At 39.5% G+C, this 21,541-nt stretch overlaps 1 protein-coding gene across 1 annotated transcript; it reads right to left on the bottom strand.

Annotated features, from left to right (window-relative positions):
• Positions 1-4,492: 4,492 nt before the first annotated feature.
• Positions 4,493-5,545, bottom strand: LOC114037751 (probable G-protein coupled receptor 148). Its single transcript, XM_027854698.1, has one exon. It carries the CDS (start codon positions 5,543-5,545, stop codon positions 4,493-4,495), a length of 1,053 nt encoding a protein of 350 aa, XP_027710499.1.
• Positions 5,546-21,541: the final 15,996 nt, after the last annotated feature.

Genomic DNA, 21,541 nt, shown 5'->3' with positions numbered 1-21,541 from the left:
ATCACATAGCTAATGCTTGCACTGTCTGTCCTTCTGTTATAAAAGAAGGCAGAAACACAATGTCACATCTAGGAAAACCTGTCAAGCGCTCAAATGAGTGGAATTAAAGGGGATTTTGTGTCTGCCTCTTGGTGAGCTAAAATGCTTGTCTTTATAATTTCCCATGCCTCTGTTGTCTTCATTGAGACTGTAAGGTCCTAAGGGCCAGAGGTTACGTCCTTTTGCTTGATGGTTCAATCCTACTTCTCTCTGTCTTCTCTCTCTCACGGTCCAGCCAGACCACTGCTTCTAAATATGCCTAGCTCATTCCTATGTTAAGGGCTTTGTTCATCCTGATGCCCCTGCTTAGAATGCCCCTTCACATTTGTTCCATCTGTCCAGATTCTACCCACCCATGAGTGTCAGCTCATGTTGTACCTCCTTCAGGAAGCCTTCCCAGACTACTTTTGAACTGTTATAATACTTCTAGTCCACACTACTTATCTAGTCCTATATTTTCTCATGTTATTATTATTTTTTATATATGATTAATCAGATTGTGAGTGCCTCCAGAGAATATGCCATGCTTTTTCTTATTTTTGTACCCATTGCCTAGCCCTCTTTCCCACTCTACCCCACTTCCCCACTCCTCCAACACACATATCTTATAAGACTTAGCACAGAACTGAGCGCATAGTTCTGGTCAGTAAACACTTGAGTTGAACTGAATTGAATTACTTTATCATCTGTAACAAACCACTGGAAACAAAGTGAAGGACTCATTTTTAAAAAAAAATTTTATTGATATCTTTTTCTTCTTTGTTTACATTATTGTCACCCCTCTCCCCAAACCCCCCCTTGTTACGAATAAGTATAGTCAAGCAAAATGAGCCAACATATAGATCATATCTGAAGACATATAGGCCTTATTTCACACTTCTGTATCAATTCATTCAAGTCTTCACAAGTTTCTCTGAATTCTCCATAATTGTCATTTTAAAAAGCAACATAAAATTCCATTAAATTCAGATACCTCACAAGTGGGTGTTCCTCAATTGGTGGGCACCCACTTTGTTTCTAGTTCTTTGCCATTGCAAAAAAGTGTTGCTATGAATATTTTTTGTCTACACTATCATCTCCTTTCTATGTCCAACCATGCACTGGTGTAAGTTGTGTTTCCAGTCACATCTCCAAGTTTCAACTACATACATATACCTGCAGGCATATTTGAACAGAAGTACAAATCCACAGGTAGACACAGAGAGAGACACACACATTTATAGAAATCCATCCCACAGGGATAATACAACATTCTTTCTTTCCTCCTTCCTCTCCTCCTTTCTCACCCTAGCCAGGTCAGCTTACTAACTTTGTCATTGTCCCTCTCTTGGTCTCAGTCTCCTTGTCTCTAAAAGGATGATGTTTGGGCTGGATCTTATTCTTTTTTTTGGTGTCATAGCCTTTTTTGTCAGACTAGTGAAAATGATGAATCCCTACTCAGAATAATATTTTTAAATTCATAAAACACATAGGATTACAAATTAAGCCAATTATATTGAAATATAATTACCAAAATATCTTTTAAAAGTTAAAAAAAACTGGGGGTTCAGAACCCCCAGGTCAGATTGTCTCTAACTCCCCTTCCAGTTCTAAATCTATGTTCTGGTAGAATTGTATACAATCACTGTTACCATTTCTCCATACCCTTAGTCATTTAGTATAGCCCCGTAGAATGTAAAGTATTGGGGGCAGAGATTGTCTTGTTTTTGTATTTTTATTTCCATTGTCTTGCCAGCAGCCTTGCACATAATGAGGTTCTTTGAACTGAAGGGGAACAATTTAACACTAACTGTTCCAATATATCAAGGAGAACCCATCTAATGAAAGGGAAACAGCATGGGCTTTATCATTAGTAGAAATGCTTATTTCCTTCATAAATGGCTAATTGTAAAAAAAAAATTCTCCCACATTTCTGTAGTGCTTTATAGTTTTATAGAAATTTCTTCATAACTCTTATGATATAGATAGTGTATCCCTAGTGAAGGCAAAAATCCATTAGACTTCTTGGCATCACACCTAGTTATAAGTGCCATCTTAAACATTTCTCAGCTGTGTGAATCTAAAAAAAAAAGAGTCATTTAACCTCTGTGACTCTGTTTCCTAATTTATTGAAGAGGGGTAATATTTACATTGCCTATCTCACAAGGTTGTTTGGAGAAAGTTATATAAATGTAAGCTATTATTATTAATTCCATTCTATAAGCCATTTGGTTGGTAAATGACAGATCTGGGGGCGGGGTGCAAACCTGTCTTCTGGATTCCAAGTCTAATGTTCAGTTCCTTACTGCCTCTATATTTGGAGATTTCCAAATACCTAAACGTTTGCTGTTATGTAGGCAAAACATTCAATTGCTTCTTCCGGCCTCATAGACTTAGGCCTAATGATTCTATCTCATGGGATTTAGGAGAGTTTTTTAAGTCTCCAAGTCTAATAATTGCAAAATATCAGGGCTACATTTGTGGGGCCTAGGACCCATCAATTAAACTCAGGCTATGTTGATACCTAGAAGGACAGGGCTACTGGATCATTTGATTGATCGATTGTTTCACCAAACAGTAGTCTGTTTTGTCTAGGTGACTATGGAAATGAAGACTTAGACAATCTGTGAAGAAAAACCAGTCAATTGAGGGGGCAAAATCAGTCAAATTAGTTTAGAATGAGTGACTAGAATTAAGAGTGATGGACTGCATTTTTCTATTTTCATCTGATTGGACAAGCGAGAGGAGATGAATCTGCAGGGCAGAGAAGTGGCTCATTGGATTTTAGAACTGGAAAGGGCTTTAGAAGTCACTTAATCCAACTCTTAATTTTACAGACAAGGAATAAGAAGACTAGTGATATATCATTAGTGTGAGCTGGTAAATGTTTAACAACTGGCTCTACAAAAATGTATGCAGGACACATTTTTAAAGTTTAATCTGCTTTTTAACATTTTTCTACTACTTTAAATCTAGACAATCAACAAAACAATAAACCAAGCCCTAATTTGTAGTGTTTGTAATTTCTGGGGTATAAATGCTCACACTAAAAAATTTAACAATTAACTCTCACAAGCTTGTTTGAGCTGGTTCCGTCATGTCCCTAAAACATATGTGGCACAAAAACATGAAAGAATCTGTAATTTTGTGTGAATTGCTTCCATCAATACAGATCACAATCTATTTCTGATTTAGTAGGCAAGTGCTAGAGATTTGCTTGAGATGTAGAGAAATTAAATGATTTGCCAAGGTAATACACTGAAGGAGTATCAGAGGCTTTTGAATCTAAGACTCTTTGATTCTAAGTCCAGAGGATTTACACTTAGCATGTTCTAGATGCTGTGCTAAGCACTTTACAATTATCTCATTTGATCTACACAACAACTCTGGGAGTTGCTTTTATTATCCCCATTTTACAGAAGAGGAAACTGAGGCAAACAGAGGTTAAGTGACTTGCTCAGGTTCACACAGCTAGTAAGTGTTTGAGTTAGGATTTGAACTCGGGTATTCCTGAAGCTCTATCCACTGCCCACTTTCCTACCCTATAGATATGTTAGGTGTATGCATGCCACTTCTGACTCTAGAAAAGAACAATGTTTCAGAGCTGGAATAAACCTTCTAAGCCATCTTGTCTAACCCCTTTGTTTTCCAGATAAAGAAATTGAGGTCCAAAGTGACTTGTCTAAAGGTGATGTAGTAAGTGGCAGAATTAGGATTTGAAGCCAGATTTTCTGGCCCCAGATCCAGTGCCCTTTCCATTACACCATTAATGCCTCTACTGATCATGGTTCTGTCCCTCACATTGTCATTGTCATTGTGGCCCATTTTCGGAATGCCCAAGTCTTTTTCTCTTATAGCTGCATCAATATGACCCTGCATTCTGTATGTTTCCTTTATCTAACACCAAAGCTAATGATCTCTGCAGCACCATTCACATAAACGGTTGAGCTCCTTGTATTTGTTGAGTTCCTTACATTTTGCCTTTCTTTGTATTCTCAGAGCTTAAATACAGTGCCTGACACTTAAATGCTTGTTGAGTGACTGACCAAGATAGAGATATTTAATAGCACCAGTTTACAGCATTATACACACACACACACACACATATACACACACACACACATTGTCACTATGTCTGATACTGAAGAATAATATTTTGAAGTTAGAAAGGACTTTAAAGGTCATTTAACTCAGCCTCTTCATTTTACAGGGCCAGACAGGTTAGGTGACTTACCCAAGGTTACATAGCTCTTTAGTGGCAGACCCAGGATTACAACCCAGGTCTTCTGATTCTCAGTTCAATATTCTTTCTTCAATAAGCAGTCAATGTAAGCATCTGGTTTGAGCCTAAAGACTGATATGGCATTGCAACTCACACCGTGGGGAGGAGAACAAAGGACACAAGAGGTCCTTGTTGGGCCTTTCCCATCATATGTGTATGGGGGAGAGTTAGTGCCAGAGTCAGAAAGTTCTCTTAAGATAACATAGCTGGTGGCCTCAAATTAGGCTGCTTCCTGCCACACAGGAGTCTCAGGCTCTTGGTGATCTCTCTGTAGCGCAGCCCATAGAGGTAAGGGGACAGAGCTTTGGGGAGGACCACCAGGATGTTACAGATGATGACTGACAACCATATCCCCGTCTGTAGGCTTATGTGGTGATTACTGTAAAGCAGTGTTTCAACCACGTGTGCCAAAAGTGGGCAAAAGTGTAAGAATAGTACTGTGTGGTGCATCAGGAATGTGATGCTGGCCCGGGAGGTCACACCCCTCCAGATGCCCAACTGGTGGGTTTTCACATAGAGCCTAAAGTAGCAAAAAGTAATTAGGAAGAGGCAGAGGAAGAGGGAGGCAACTGAAAGCACATAGCAGAATTTGACAGTATTATCTCCTTGCAGGGTCATTACCAGAATGACTGGGAGGGAGCACACTTCCACTGGGCAAAGTGTTGGTTCCTGTGTTGCCCACAGAATAAAGAAGAGTATGGCAGGGAAGAGGCCAGCAAAGACCCATATGGACAAGATAAGTTTCTTGGTTCGGAGCAAGGTCACGATGGAGGCATAGTGCAGCGGCCACAAGATGGCCACGTATGTGTCCAGCACCATGGCCACAGCTGTGAGGAGGCTGCCACAGTAGGTCTGTGAGATCAGGAACAGGAGGAGTACACAGGCATTCCTGGGGAGTCGGAGGTCAGCCACATTCAAGACGGTTAAGAGTGTGTAGAAGAATAGGTAGAGCAGGTTGTAAAGCATGGCGCTGCCCAAGATGAGGTATCGTGGCTCCTGGCGGGCACGGAAGTTGGAGAAGATGGCAAATAAGATGAAGGGGATGACTGCAGCAGCCACCAGCAGACAGATGAGAGGGGGGATGAAGAAGAACCTCATCCCCATAAACTGTAAGAGGGGAGCCCAGTCCCATAGCCTGGGCAAAGAGCTTATATTCAAGGGCAGGGTGTCGTTCGTGTCTGGCTCCCTGATGAAGACCAGGGTTGTGCTCAGCAGGAAGACGGAGAAGCAGACTGTGATGTTCATCTCTCGGATTGTCCTGTTTATAGCTGGGGAGAAGAAACCAACACCTTGGTTGGGAGTTGCTAATTCTGGGCTGTCAGTGCTGGGTCATGGATGGACTACTACACGGGGCAGACCAAAAGAGGCCTGGACTAAGAGTTCAGGTCATTGGAGGATCCTGCTGATAGCATATGCATAGCAGACACAGGGCTCAAGGTCAAGCAGTCAGTCAGAAAAAGGATATGTAATAATAATAATAATAAATACTAAAACAACTGACATTTATATGACACTTGAAAGTTTGCAAAGCACTTTACATGCATGATCTCATTTAAACCTCACTACATTCCTGTAAAGTGAGTTGTTACAGATTTTTCAAATGAGGAAACTGAGCTCAGAGAGATTAAGTGATTTGTCAGTGGTCACAAAGCTAACAAATATTAGAGGCAGGATTTGAGCTCAGAGACTTCCAGACTCCAAGTCCGTTATTCTACTTTCCCAAACTGATGACCTTGAGTTCATTAGACAAGGCTACTCATGGAGTCTGGGCATTCCATAGCCACCAGATGGGGGAGGCAGGGAGTAAAGTCAGAGCAGGCAGGCTCTGATTGGTATCAGAAGAGCTATAACAAGCAACAGACCCCACAGGAAGCAAGGTCTTGTTCTTGTGAGCTGGTACATCCTAGCAATCCAGCTGGTTTAGGACTGTGATCTGGGGACTGGGGCTGGCTGTCCAGATTTTATGCTCCTTGAAGAATATGGATAGCTAAGTATTGACAAGCATGCAATGAGAACTTGCAAGAAGTAAGGCTTACCTTTCAGGTCCTTGGGTGGTTACAGCAATTGCTTAAGGCAGAGACGGGCCCATGCTGACTTGACATGGCAGTGTTGAATCAGAGGAAATGGTCTGACCCCTTTATCATACTGGTGTCCCTGGTAGAAAGTTCAAGAGTGATCAAATATTAAAGCATATTTAGCAGGTCCAAGAGATTCTTTCCCCAGCAGAAGACAGGATTCTTTCCTCCTAAGAAATAACCTGAGACAGAGATCACCAATCCTCCCTGAATGTGTTCAGAGAACTGGTGTCTTCAGATTACTCTGCTCAGTGAGTATATCCAGTTATTCATTCCTGACAATAAATCCCAGGGCCTGTACCCATTGCCCAAGCACAACAAGGCAGCAGATGGAATATTGACTTGATTAAACAGAGGGAGATAAAAAAGAATGTTCTGGCAAAGTAAAGCCATAAATGGGATCAGCTGACCAGTTAGCAATTCTATGCTGGTGCCAAATTTATTGATTTGACAAAATCAATTAAAGTAACATTATAAAAAAAATCCTCCTGTAAATAGTGTGCCATAAGGCGATGTGATGTAGTAGATAGAAAGCTGACCTTCTAGTTTGAATGACATACATTCAGATCCTGCTTCTGATACATCCTGATTATGTAGTCATGGGCAAGTCATTTAACATTTCAGTCTGAGGCAATTCTCTAAGACCATAAGTTACATATCACTTAACTACTTGCACCTGCAAAGGGAGTTGCCACACCAGAAGTTTCCCACCCCAACGAAATAATAGGCCTAAATGAACTCTCTCCACGGCCTCCCTCCATTTCCCCTGGTGTGCCAATTTGTGGTTAATGAAAATAGTAACAATGACTTGCATTGATTTTTCTTAAAATGTTTTATTGACGTATTTTGTTTCTATGTCACCTTCATTTCTGATTATACTCCTCTCTGACTCCTCTTATTCATTGAGTCATCCCTTGTAAGAAAGAGGAAAAAATAAACGAGTTCATCAGAATCAACCAACACATCGGCTAAGTCTAGCAGTCGATGCAATGTTCCACATCCAGAGTCCCGAATCTACACAAGGAAGGAAGGAGGTGAATTTTCTTTTCTTTTCTCTGGGGTTGGGGTGTGGTCAGAGAGGAGGTGTCAGTGCTTTATATTATTCAAAGCATTTTCATATTCATTATATCATGTGATCCTCTTAATCCTTTGAGGTAGGCAGGGCAGGTATTATTATTTCTATTAGGGAGAGGATTCTGAGGTCAAGGGACTTGCCCAATGACAGAGCAAAGATTAGAACCTAGATCTACTGATTCTCAGCTCAGACCTTTTGTGAAGGAAGTCCTAAAAATTACATATCTACATGTGCAACCTAAGGGAGATGGAGACTTTTTTGCGGCCATCTGCTCATTCTGTTCTCAAAGAGCTCTTCCTTGCTCAGCTAACGCTGTATTCTGCTGGAGGGTCATGTAACTATGCAGCCTGGGCTCACTGTGAATGTATGTTATTTAATGTGCACTGGACCCTTGTTGCTTGATGGTAATCCCTTCATTCTTCCCTGATTAATTTTCCATCACGCTTTGCACACTGTTGATTATAAAGTTCACTTTCCTCAAAACTTCCAAACCTACAGATAAGCTCAGATCTAAATAATTGAAATAATATTTATTGTTCATGGGTAGGTAAAGTCAATATAATTTTTTAGAAGACAATTTAAGCTAACTAATCTATTTATTCAATGTCATTCTAATGAAAGTACTAAAATTATTTTGCTGAATTAGGAAAAATAATAACAAAGTTCATTTGGAAGAGCAAAAGGTCAGGAACTTCAAAGAAACCAGGGAAAAAGAAGTGAAGAAAGTATATTCAGCAGTATCAGACCTTAAACTATAAGGGAGAGCATTGTTGAAGTATAACAAGGACAATTTTGATAATTTTAAATTAAAATCTTTCTATTTAAATAAAACCTATGTAGTCAAGAATAGAAGGAAAGCAGAAAATTGGGGAAAAAAACTTTCATAGACAATCTCTCAGATAGGTTGTGGTTAGGTTGGAATGTTGCTGTGGTATAGGAAATGATGAGCTGGTTGATTGAGAAAAACATGGAAAGACTTGGACCTATGAAGAAAGATGCTATATACCTTCAGAGAAACAGATGACAGGTAAAAAGAAGTATAGTATGGTCTTTTATATATATATGTATATATATATGTATGTTTATAAATATCTATGTATACTTATCCACATTTAATTGTAGCCTTCTTTAGGATGATGGGGAGGAGGGGAGGGAGGGGAAAAAATAATGTAAAAAGTACACAGCAAAGAACAAAAGAAAACCAACAAGGAAACAAAGAAAAGCTGGGCAACTTTGAAGACAGTGTGTAGTATTTATTATATAGGTTTTCTTGAAATGGAAACTTATTGTTTTACATCAAATCCTCTCTGCTGTGTAGATGGCAATGTTTTTTTTTCTTTTCTTATTTTTTATTTAAATTTAAAATTAAAAAATCATTTATTAAATAAAAAAAGAAGAGAAAAAGAAAAAAAAAAACCCTTCCAAACCACTTCTTCCCCACTCTGTCTTAGCCGAGATCCTCGTCTCCTACTTTACTGAGAAAACAGAGGCTATTTTTGAGCGCTCTCATTTCCCATCACAAAATCTCTTTTCATTTTTACCCCTTTTCTCCTCCTTTGTTTCCATTTTCTGATGGAGTAGACTTCTCCCTGCCAAGGTTAAATCCTCCACTGTGCTCTTGCTCCCATCTATTCTCCCTCCTCTAAGTTTGCCCCCTTTATCATTCTCTCTTTCTGTCACCTTCAATCCCTTCTTATTCACCGTTCCTTCTCTGCCACCTGGAAACATGCTCAGGTCACCCCCATGCTTTAAAAACCCTTATCTGACTCTGCCATTTACTTAAGTGTTTATCCTACATTTCCTTTTCATAGCCAAACTCCTAGAAAGAACCATTTATACTTATTTCCTTCATTTTTTCAACCCTTCACTCACTACTCAATTCTTCATAAACTGGCTTTCAATCCCAATATTGACTGAAATTGCTCTGTTCAAGTTACCAATGATCTCTGAATTGCTAAGTCTAATACCCTTTTCTCAGTTCTTGACCTCTCCAGAACTTTTGGTGCTGTGAATGGGCCCCTCCATTTGGCCGCTCTCTTTTCTTTTGGATTCTATGACACTGCTCCTCCTTTTCTGACTTTCTCCCCCTTCAATCTCATTTGCTAGATCACCATCACCCTCCCACTTATTCAGTGTGGCATGGGCATCCCCAAAGCTCTGACCTATGCCCTCTTCTTTCTTTACGTTCTCCTTATTTGTGATTTTATCAGCACCCCCAAGTTTAATTATCTCTATGTGGCTAACTTCTAAGTATATCTAGCTGTAATCTCTCTCCTGACTTTTAGTTCCATTTTACTAACTGCCTACTAGATATCTCCACCTGGACATCCTTTATGCATTTCAAACTCAACATGTCCCAAATGGAATTTCCAAATAGAAAATTCTCTTAAATTCATTCCTTCTGCAAACTTCCCTGTTTCTGCACAGGGCACCACCACTCTTCCAGTCACTTACGTTCACAACCTTGCAGTCATCCTAGGTTTTTCCCTTTCTCTCACCCCATATTCAATCAATAAGTCAACAAACATTTGTTTGTCTGACCTTTCCAGCATCTCTCCAGTTCATTCTTTTCTCTCTCCTCATAATAGCTTCTATGTTAGTTCATGCTGTCATCTTGTCTTGCTTGAAATATTGTAATATCCTCCTCATTGGTCCCTTTGCTTTCAATTTCTCCCCTATCTAACCTACTCTTTACACAGCTGCCAAGCTGATATTCCTAAAACAAATATATTATCATGTAACTCTTCTCCTCTCCACTAAAAAATCCTCAATAGCTTCTATTGCCTCTAGGATAAAATATAAGATCTTTAGCTTGGCATTTAGAGCCCTTTACAATCTGCCTCACTTTTCTTTTCCATTTCATTCCATGTTATTCCCTTTCTGTTTTTGGCTACATTTGTTTTATTTGTACAAAAACTTTTTAATGTAATCTAAATTATCCATTTTACACTCAAACTGCTCCCTATTTCTTGTTTAGTCATAAATTGTTTGGCTATCCGTAAGTCTGAGAGGTAATATGTTTTATGTTCTTCAAATTTTCTTGTAGTCTTTCTTTATATCTAGGTCATGTATCCATTTTGATCTTATCTTGGTAAATGGTTTAAAATACTGGTCTATGCCCAATTTCTGCCAGACTGCTATCATGTTTTCCCAATGATTTTTTTTAATCAAATAATGAATTCTTAGGGTGGGAGCAGAGGGGAAGGGGTGGAGAGGGAAGAAAAAAAAGAAAAGTAAAGAAACTTTATGATATATCTAAAAGGAATAGCATGAGTTACTCATAATAGATTTACGATTTCATGTGCAATCATCTTTTTTTATTCTACTATGTTATGGAAATACTTGTTTAATGTCATAAATTAAAAATAAAATACATAAAATTAAAAAAAATTATTCTCCTTCCCTCACTCTGTTACACTGACATTCACTTATTGGTTGTTCAAGTTCATGTCATTCTATCACCTACCTCTGTATTTTTGCCTACACTGTTTGCCAAATCTGGTTTGGACTCTCCCTCCTTACCTTCTCTTCATAGAACAACTAGCTTCCTTCAAAACTTGGTTGAAGTGCTTGCTAATGACTACCATGGTGTTATTACTTACTCCTTCTTGAAAATGTTTTATATTATTTGGATTTACTTATGTACATGATTTTCCCTGTAGTACACATGCTTATTGACAATCACAGAAAGACTCAGCAGGAGTTTCAGACCATGTTGTGGGCATGTGGCTTGCTTTTTAGACCTGGGAAGAAGTTATAATGGGAGAAATATCTCCTCTCTGAGTTCATGTGGTAGGTAACTGCTGCCAAATATGTATTCACCACAATGCAGAAATTATGGAGAAAAACCTGGGTTTTAGTATTATGCTGAAGCATAGGTTCTGGTCTCAGAAAATATCTGAACCCCTGTTAGGATCGTAATATAGGCAAATTACATCAGAGTGACAGAGAAATAATTCATTTACATATTGCAATCTTGTATATTTCTTTTAGGCCATAAAAATTAAAGAAAAGAAAGATCCACAATTTCATACTTCCTTCAATTGTTATAAAAGTTGAACAAACTTAATTAAACAGAGTCATAATCTTATACGTTCCCTAAGGGAAACAAACTTTGTCAAACAAACTGAAGGTAAACTAAATCAGGTTACAAATTAAACTACATTTAGAGGATTTACAGATAGGCTGATTGAGGAGGAGGATTTTACATGTCACCAAGAAATCAGGGACATTTGAGATTTTTTTCTCTGGCTTCTTATCAAAGGAATGTTTAAGGTTCTAAGTGAATATTCACATCCCATGGGACAGCTTTTGGTCAGGCGAAGTTAATTTTAAGTCAGACTTTTAGTAATCAAAATTTGCAGGAGGAATGGCCCTGAGTTCCAAATAACAAAAGGAAATAAAAAATTCCCATAACAAGGTGAAAGGAATTTACTCCATCTGCCTCATGTAAGAATGAGGAGTACAGATGTATGTGGCTATGTGATTAGGGAAGATCTTGGCTGTTACCTGAAGGTCTATTTTGAATGTCAGCCTGGTCTGATATAGGCCTGTCTACTAAAGGAGTTGAAAATGTATTGATTAGATCTCTACACAGAGGACGTTCCACACCAGGAGTTCCTTTTACCATGTATCCAGATCAAAAAACCCCAAAACCAATCTCATATCCCCACCTTTAATCTAAGCTATTGAGGGATTTTGGAGTCAAGCAGGCTCTGTGTTACAATTCCATTAACTTTAATTGGCTGTCAAGCCACATTGCTCACTCACATGTAGCTTGAAGTTCACCAGAGCCCTTAGGAGGTCAGTTTCTGGCCAGAAAGGTAAGCTAAGGACAATGTATCTCCTGAGTCACCCAGGTAGTGGTTTATTGTAATAATAATAGCTAGCATTTTGGGTTTGCAAAGATTTTTACAAATATTAGCTCATTTTATTCTTACAACAACCCTGGGAAGAAGGTGCTATTATTATTCCCTATTTTTATTGTTGGAAAAAAAAAGAGTCAGATAGAAACAAGTGGCCTGCAGGATCACATAGCTAGTAAGTGTCTGAGACTAGTTTTGGACTGAGGAGTTCCTGACTCCCAGTCTAGTGCTCTAACCACTGTACCACTTAGCTGCCTTACCATAAAGCTTGAGTTTATTCATGACATAATAGAAAGACAAAAACCAAGGTAGGTTTCTCAGTTTTCTCTAGGATCAACAATGAAAGGAAAAGCTGGTAAGCTGGATATTCAAGGACTGTTACAGAGACTCTTGTTGCAAAGTTAACTCACTGGGGGAACTTTGGGCCTGTAACTTAACCTTCCTGGATCTCAATGGGTACTCACTTTACCGCTTCAAATAGAAGCCCATCTGTGCCTTCTCTTCCGATACATTTCTTATATATGTCCTTCCATAAATCCTCCTAAAAGGATCTCTAACAGACTAAAGATCTTTTCTCTGGGTCTTTTAATATTTCATCAATACTAGTGCAACACTGCCTAGCTTTGCCCCCACCTAACCCAACTTAAGCAGGTTAACCTAACCTAACCTAACCTATGTACATAATCATAACATACATACATGATCATACATAACCTAACCTCTTTCTCCCCCCCCACCCGTTCTCCAGTACACTTCAGGAGGATTTGGGGGGAGCACTTAGGCTCTCTGAAAATGGCTTCAGCTCTCTTTGATGGTATTCCCTCAATCATAGTGGGTAGTCCCCTGCATCCCAGTTCCTTTAACCATCTCCAGTTGTCCTGATCTATATCTGGTCACTGGATCCAGATGGAGAGGAGGAGAAAGTGAGGCTGGTGACCCTGCACAGCCCTTCAATTCACTTGCATGTCATGACATCACCTCCCTGATATCACTGGTCCTCCTTGAGAACGAAGGACAAAAAACAACAGTCAGATTAGCTTTTATGCAGAAATATTTACTTCAAAAGGTGTAATTACAAATATACAAACTTACTCCCCTAGCAAATGAGAAGTATAATCCCCTTCCACCCCCATGCCTCTCTTTGCACCCTAGGTCTCTGGGGAGGGGAAGAGGATTAGGTTCAGAGTTTAGCTGATTCCCATAGAGCACAGTCCCAGTTGCAAGTCTAAACCCCATCCCCCAACCCCTCCCCGATCTCCCAGCCCAGGCTCAAGTCCCAGGTCCTGCTTCTCCGGGCTTTCCTTCTGGGCAGGCTGACTGAAACATCCTGTCTGGAGTCCTGGCTCAAACTCTGGGGTCCCATGGGGATTATTTCAGGTACCTAGAAACTGAGAAAGACAAATATACAGAACAGAAACAAATACCCCCAGGCCCATTTCTTGGAGCAAGAGGGTTAAAAAGGGACAGTAGGGGAAGTCCCTAGGGAACTGCAGCATGCTATGGTGGTTCAGTTCATGGTGCCCACACTGTGGGTAAATGTATCTCAGTGCCGAAAAAATGATGGAAAGATGGTATTTGTATCCAGAGAAAGAACTGATAAATAGAAGTATGTCTAGAATAAATTTACATATATATGTATATATACCTATTTGTGTCTAATGGTAGTCATCTGTAGGGTGGGGTTGGGGGAGAGCTGAAAAAAAAGAAGAAAAAAAGAAATTCACATGACAATTTTGTAGTATATTTGAGAGGAATAGCAAGTTATGTTTAGTAGATTTGTGGTTTGTCCTTTGTTCTTGAAGAGGACCTTAACAGCAGGAAGATGATGTCATAATTTGCAAGTCAATTGGATTTAATTGAGGGAGGACTGTGCAAGGTTACCAGCCTCACTTTCTCCGCAGGAACCATCTGGGTCAGGTGGTAGGATATAGATCAGAATGACTGGAGGTGGCCCAGCAGTAGATTTGCAGTTTTATGTACAATCATCTTTTTACTGTACTATGTTATGGAAATACTTGTTTTATTCCATAAATATATATTAATGTGAAAAATAAAAGGAAAAAAAGAAAAAGTGGTAGAAAAAAAGAGCTACTGGCTCAGTCAGCCAATTTTAAAGATGCAGGCAACCAGTCAAAGGAGGCTACCCCTGCCTATATGGACTGAAGAAGCCTTCATGTTAGGCAATCTGAACATGCTCAGGGGAACCTTCATGTTAGCCAAAGTGGGCTAACTCAGAGGAACCTGGGTTATACTGGTGCCACATCTGGGCCATTATACCTTATTATCTCTGTATGACTGGCTCATTTCCTTTCTTGCTCATATGTCACTTCTTATACCCAAGTCATTGCTGATAATATTCTGCAACCTACTTACAGCCACCATGTGTTTCTCCATTGTCATTTGGGTCATGTGAAATTTTGATTCTTCCAAGACAATGAATTTCATAGCCAGATACTTGCTAGGGGAATACTAGCATTAAAAGACAGACTTTGGTAACAGCAGCATCTAGGGATCACTAATTTCCCAAATGATTCAATATGCTCACCTCCTGTTATTCAATTCTATGTGTTGTTTTCTGAGAGAACATATCCAAATGAAACTGATGAAACAAAAATATCTCAGTAAATCACAACTTTTTTCCATGGTTCTTAGCTCCAGATTGCTTTCTTAGAGCCCAGGGTTGACTGTCCTTAATAGCCCCATGGGTTTCTCATCTTTTTAAAAATTAAAAAATTTTTTTGTTCTTTCATAAGATTACCATAGATTTTAATCTAGAAGGGACCTTAGAAATAATCTAGTCCAACCCCTTAATTTTACAGATGAGGAAATTGAGGCAGACAAAAGGTTAAGTGATTTGCCTGGGGTCACATAGCAGGTGAAAATCTAAGGATAGATTTGAATCCAAGTCTTCCTGAGCCCAGATTCAGTCATCTACCTAGTTGATTTTATATCTAGAATCATAATAGCTCATATTCTTACAATGCCTTAAGGTTTACAAAGGAATGACAACTCTAGGTGGCATAAATACTATTATTCTCATTTTATAGTGGGGGAAATTGAGATACAGAGAAGCAAAATGACTTTCCAGGATCATACAATTATTAAATGTTTGAGCCAGGAGTAAATCCATGTCTCTTGATCCTATACTGTATAAACTACACCACATACTATACCACATGGCCTCGCAGTCAGAGATGTAAGTAATAATTTTGGCTTCTGGGTCAACCTTCACAAAATGCCTCTGAGGCAAGTAGCATGAAACCTGCCCTTAAATCATCTTTGTAATTCATCATTTAAAGATACTAAAAGAAGTAATGACGACAAATTCAATTGAGCAGGAGGGGGGAAAATTAATTACTATAGATGTTTATTTTTACAATAAATGAGTTGTGTTAAATTTTTGCACTCTCTGAATCAGTGCCTGGGAAAACCTCAGGTTGCCTTGGCCAAGTTATGGCTCTTGCTTTGAATAGTTTCTTTAAATTAATTAATTAATTAATTAATTCACTTTTACTAAGTGTCTACTGTGTGCTCAGCCAGTCTTATGCTAGTGGATACAAAACCCTGCCCTCAAAGAATTTAGAGTTTGGTTGAGGTGACAAATCTAATCAATGTGAACAGAAGGAAAATTAAGTCCCTAAAATATAAAGTACTTACTACAAACTGTATTAGGAATTTTGAGATGGACTTGTTCATCATGGGACTGAGTAATCAGGGAAATCTTCTTGGAAGACAGAGGACTTGAATTGGATCTTGAAGGATGGATAAAATTTAATTCAGAGGAGGCTGAGAGGGCAGGCAGGCATTGCAGATAGGGGAAATAGTATGACCACTGTAATAGACTTAATTTCTTTGGTTGTGGGAGTGAAAGGAACACAACTGCAGGGTCAGACAGACCAGGAAGAATTTGTGGGAAGATTCAGATTCAGGCCTTGGGCAAACATTTCTACCCCTCACCCCTGAAAAACAGAGCAAATGCTGACTCACAGCTCTTTATATGGTAACTAAATGTTTCTTAGTCAGAAAATCGTGCATTGTTGGTTGGGTGGGAGAGAGTCAGTGTAATATTACATATTCAAAGACTGCTACAGCATTGTCAACTTTTAAAAACCCAACCTCACTGTATTATTCATCTTTCCAAAATTAAAAATAATTGGAAAGAAGTTCAGTTTGTTGAGGACCTCATGAGGAGTAGCTTGGGGTTGTCGGCTATTACAAGGTCATATTTCAAACTTAAACTTCTTCTACATTAGGTGATATCATGAGGGACTAGTAACTGTTATTTATACGAGTGCCAAGAGAGAAAGGTCAGCACTCCCACTTAATGAAGACCGAAGATGAAGATGAAGTCTTAATAGGTTTTTGTTTGTTTGTTTGTTTGTTTGTTTTTTTGTTGTTGTTTGTTTGTTTTGGGTTAGGCAATGGGATTAAGTGACTTGCTCAGGTTCACACAGCTAGTAAGTGTTATGTGTCTGAGGCTGGATTTGAACTCAGGTCCTCCTGACTCCAAGACTGGTGTTCCATCCACTGTGTCACCCATCTGCCCCTCCTAATAGTTTTTTACAATTCTCTCCCCAACAACTGAAAATGTTGCAAGGTGTCTGACCAAGTCTTTTTTCTTCTCACGTTTTTAGTACTTCCTGTAATACTTAATTGTCAGTACCTCTTACTTTGTTACTTATTCAGATACCGTCCTGTTGTTTGAGAACTTTTAAGGTGGCATTTGGCTCTATCAAAGCCAGTGCTTTTTAAAATGACCAACAAACAAGAAAGTCAGTACGATTTTTTTGGTCCAGTTGACTGCACGACTATAATGATGTGTTCTCTTGACTAACAGTGTTTTCAAAGGCCTGTCCATGACCTTTTCAAACCTTTATCAAGGGTGTTCTGGATGTGTTGTATAGATTGTTTTCATAGATTTTTTAGAGATAGGAAAGTAGTCATATGGGTTAGTGATTAGTCCATCTGATGCAATAAAACTCAGCAAGCAGTTATTAAATGCCTAGTGTGTCACAGGCATTGTGCTAGATGTTGGGGATAAAAAGATGAAAAATGACACAATTCCTATCTGTCTTCAAGGAGTCTAGAGTCTAATGGGAGAGGGGGTGGAATGAGGGGATATGACATTCACAAATAGGCATTATATAAGTTAGAATGTGATAGGGTAAAGGAAAACCAGTAATGATACTATGAAAAATTTGGTGAGGGAGATACCACTTTCACCTGGGGCATGTGATAAGAAAATCTTCATGGATGAGGTGGCCTTTGGTTGAGTCTTGAAGGAATGGAAGGACTGCAGAATTCTATGGAGGTCCATCTTTAGCAAAGGCACAGAGATGGGAAATGGCTAGATAAGAATAGAGAATGGGAAGGGGTAGCTAGGTGGCACAGTGGATAGAGCACTGACTCTGGAGTCAAGAGGTCCTGAGTTCAAATCTGACCTCAGACATATAACACTTACTAGCCGTGCGACCCTGGGCAAGTCACTTAACCCCATTGCCTAGCTCCCCCCCCCAAAAAGAATAGAGGATGGGAGTTAGCCCAGTTTTTCGGGAACATAAAATTTATGAAGGTGAGAAACATCAGACCTGGGCAGGTATGTTAGGGTCATATTTTAAAGGATCTTGAATGCCAGTGTCAGGAATTTAAATTGAATTATTTGTATGGCCAATGGGGAGCCACTAAAGGTTTTTTCATTAGAAGAGTGATGTGATAATAGCAATGCATTAGGCAAATATATTAATGTGAAAAACTGATTGGAGAAGGGTTAGACTGGAGGCAAGAAGGCCAGTTAGGAGGCTATTATAGTGGTCTAGGAGAGAAGAGATAAGCATCTGAAAGAGAGTAATTGCTTAGAGGACAGCCTGGAGAGGACATGGAGAGGACAGCCTGGATTCAAGAGACATTATAGAGGTAGAAATGTAGGTTTTGGCACCTGCTTGGATGAACGGTATGAGAGGCAGAAAAGAGTTTCAAAGATGACTTCCAGGAACTGGAAGGAGGTACCATTAACAAAGATAGAGAAATTAAATTGCGATCTGTTGTTCAGTTGTTTTTCAATCATGTCCAATTCTTGGTGACAGTATAGTGGTTTTCTCGGCAAAGACACTGGAATGGTTTGCCATTTCCTTCTCTAGCTCTTTTTGCAGATGAGGAAACTGAGCCAAACAGGGTTAAGTGACTTGCCTAAGGTCACACAGGTAGTAAGTGTCTGAGGTCAGATTTGAACTCAGGAAGATGAAGCTTCTTCACTCTAAGCCCAGCACTCTTATCTGCAGCACCACCTAGCTGCCCTGATTTAAAGAAAGAAAAAGTATGTAGCATAGTACCTGACACATTTATTGTTCTTCGGTCCTGTCTGATTCTTTGTAACCCTGTGAGATCATACTGTCTGTGGGGTTTTCTTCACAAGGATTTTGGAACGGTTTGTCACTTCCTTTTCTGGTAGATTAAGGCAAATAGAGATTAAATGATTTGCCCAGGGCCACAGAGGTAGTGAGTGTCTGAGGCCAAATTTGAACTCAGGTCTTCCTGACTCTAGGGCTGATGCTCTATCCACTTCGACACCTAGCTGCCTCAATTTCCTTTACCCAACTAAAATTTTAAGTTCTTTAGGTGCTCCAAAAGGGCTATTTGTTGATTGAGGAGTGGCCCTGCTTAATTTCTCTCACCCCCCAACCCCATTCCATCAGTGTCTAGCACTGTGATGCACACAGTAGATGCTCAATAAATTCTTAATACATTGAATTATTTACTAAGCACCTATGTGTACTATAGTTAGCTACTGACCCACTAGAAGGACATACCTCTTAATTTAACAATAGTGTGTATTGGTTTGCATGGAACCATCCACATTGTCAGGAGTTCAGAATGCGGTGGGATTAGGAAGTAGAAAGTACATGAAAGTGCAACCGTGAACAGTGTGGGGAGCTCCTTCTCCTTAGAGAGGTGCTGGTGTGGAGAGCACCTGATTGTGTTGACTCTTCAATAGTATTTAAGGATCCTGGTGACTAGGAAGGATGCTAGTGCCTGGAAAGTCCAGTTGATATAAACATTGGCCATTAGTACAGAGTATTTGGTTGGAATTAATGGAATACATGTAAGAGAAGGATAGATAAAGACTGAGAGACAAAGTGCAGTGATGTAGGGGAATTTTCCCTCTGTGTTGCTACTGTGACTTCAGTCTAGGGAGTTGCTCAAAGGGTTTGTATTGGTCTGGGTTATACCTTATATTGCTGCTAAGCTCACACAGCGAGCGTGCTAGGACAGGAAGCAAGCAATGATTCCATTGTAAAATCATATCCAGCTTATTTATCTGAAATGTATCAGCTAAAATTGCTTTGGGTTTGCATCCCTTCCACAGGGTGTGCTGAATACTGGGTATTCATACTTTCTCCCTTTCCTTCTTGTGATCCAAATCATGATTTACAAAGCGCCTGGGGATAGAAGTGAAGTTTGTAGCTTAAAATAAAAAGTTTCCTCATTGCAACAGTAACACACCTGGATGTAAATGAAACATAGGTCTTAGAGAGAGAAGTAAGGGTAGACAAGGTAGGCATCTGTCTAGGATACAACATGGGAAGGGGTGGGGAGGGAGGTACAAGAGTGCTTTTTATAAATGTGCATATTTTTAATGCCAGGGAATTATCCTCTAAATGGTATGTAAGTATTTTTTTGATGTCTAGTTGCATATGATGCAGCAAAGTCTTGGAGTTACCATTATATAGGAATGTGCGGAGATTTAATTTAGAATCTTGCCTAGGGCACAAAATGCCTTCTTCTGGGCTCTGCCAAGATCTTGATCTCATCAGCACTGACCTACCTAACCCCAACAAACTCACACTGTGACATTGTTTGTATACATTGGCTGTTGGAGATCAGAGGAGTGATACAAAATATTTTAGTGGGCTAGCTTTACACTTCTGTTGCTCTTGACATGCTTCAGTATGAAGGACCATTGGCCAAAAGGTCAGGGGATAAGAACTATAAGACTAAAGTCCTAGAGTTCTTTGCCTATGTGATTTTAGGCAAGTTTTGAAATTTCTGTGAATTTTAATTTCCTCATCTGTCAAGTGGGGATAGTGACACTTGCCCTGCTTGCTTCACAGGTTGTTGTGGAGATCAAATGAGTTAATGGATAAGAAAGCATATTGAAAAAAAGTGAAAAGATATATTAATTGCCAATTAAAATAGTGAATAAACTCTTTCATTTGGTGTTTTAGAGCCAATGGTAGGAAAAGGTGAGTAGTTCAGCCTTTTTTGAGAGTAGGAATTAGAATCTTGGAGGATATTCCAACATTTCATTGTTGTTAGAGTCTTTAGCTTGGCCATTTGAACTTTCCCTTGTATATAAGAGATCGGTAATCCCCTGCAGTGGCAAAGCAAAGAAGAGACTCAGTTTGTCCCTTCTCAGATTCTCCTCCTTTACTGAACTCATAACCATTAAAGTAGGGAATGAGCCGGTCTTTCCAATCTACAGACTTGCTGAGGCACAAACCTAAGCATAAGGAGAGACATTCTCACCTTCCATTACCACTTTGATAGAGTCATGCAAGGATCACTAAGCACATCTCTCTGCAGCTTTCCCAAAACCCATTCCCTTTGCCACAACAGAACAGTGCTTGCTGCTCTGTGGATTAGTCCCAGGCTATGATTCCACTTAAACTTTCTTCTAGAACAGTGATTTCTGGCCTTTTCTCACTGTGACACCAAATGGGAACCAATGAGATTTTCAAATCTTATGTTCTGAAAGGACTTGAAAATAGTGTCTAAACTGATGAAATTCACAAATAACAGTGACAATCATGATAAAGAAATAGCTTCAAATAGCTCTTTAACCTTTGGGCTCCTCCCTAAAACCCACTCCATTCACTAATGGTCCTGGATTCCCTGAAAGGCAGGCAAGAAGTAAAGATGGTGGTGACATCTACTTCTGAAAAGCTGGTGTATCTCTTAAGCCCTGTTGGTAGGAGACTTTGCCATTGTTACTGTGGGAGCCCCATAGCTCTAAAAAGAGCTCCTCAACCATCCCTTTGTTTAACTGGAAGGTTGGGGAGCAGGACTTTTTTTTCTGGATCTTTTTCACAATCCTGTAGAGATTTTTCATCAAAGGCTAACAGAATTCTAGCTTTCTAGCTTGGTTTTTCCTCTAGTTTACTGTTTCAGGACCAAATCCCCCATATGTGTGTGTGTGTGTGTGTGTGTGTGTGTGTGTGTGTGTGTGTGT

This window comes from Vombatus ursinus, unplaced genomic scaffold, assembly GCF_900497805.2.
Source record: "Vombatus ursinus unplaced genomic scaffold, bare-nosed wombat genome assembly UNPS02010548.1, whole genome shotgun sequence".
Classification (NCBI taxonomy): domain Eukaryota; kingdom Metazoa; phylum Chordata; class Mammalia; order Diprotodontia; family Vombatidae; genus Vombatus; species Vombatus ursinus.
Note: the sequence above shows the minus strand (reverse complement) of the source record. Positions and strands in the feature narration are given on the sequence as shown.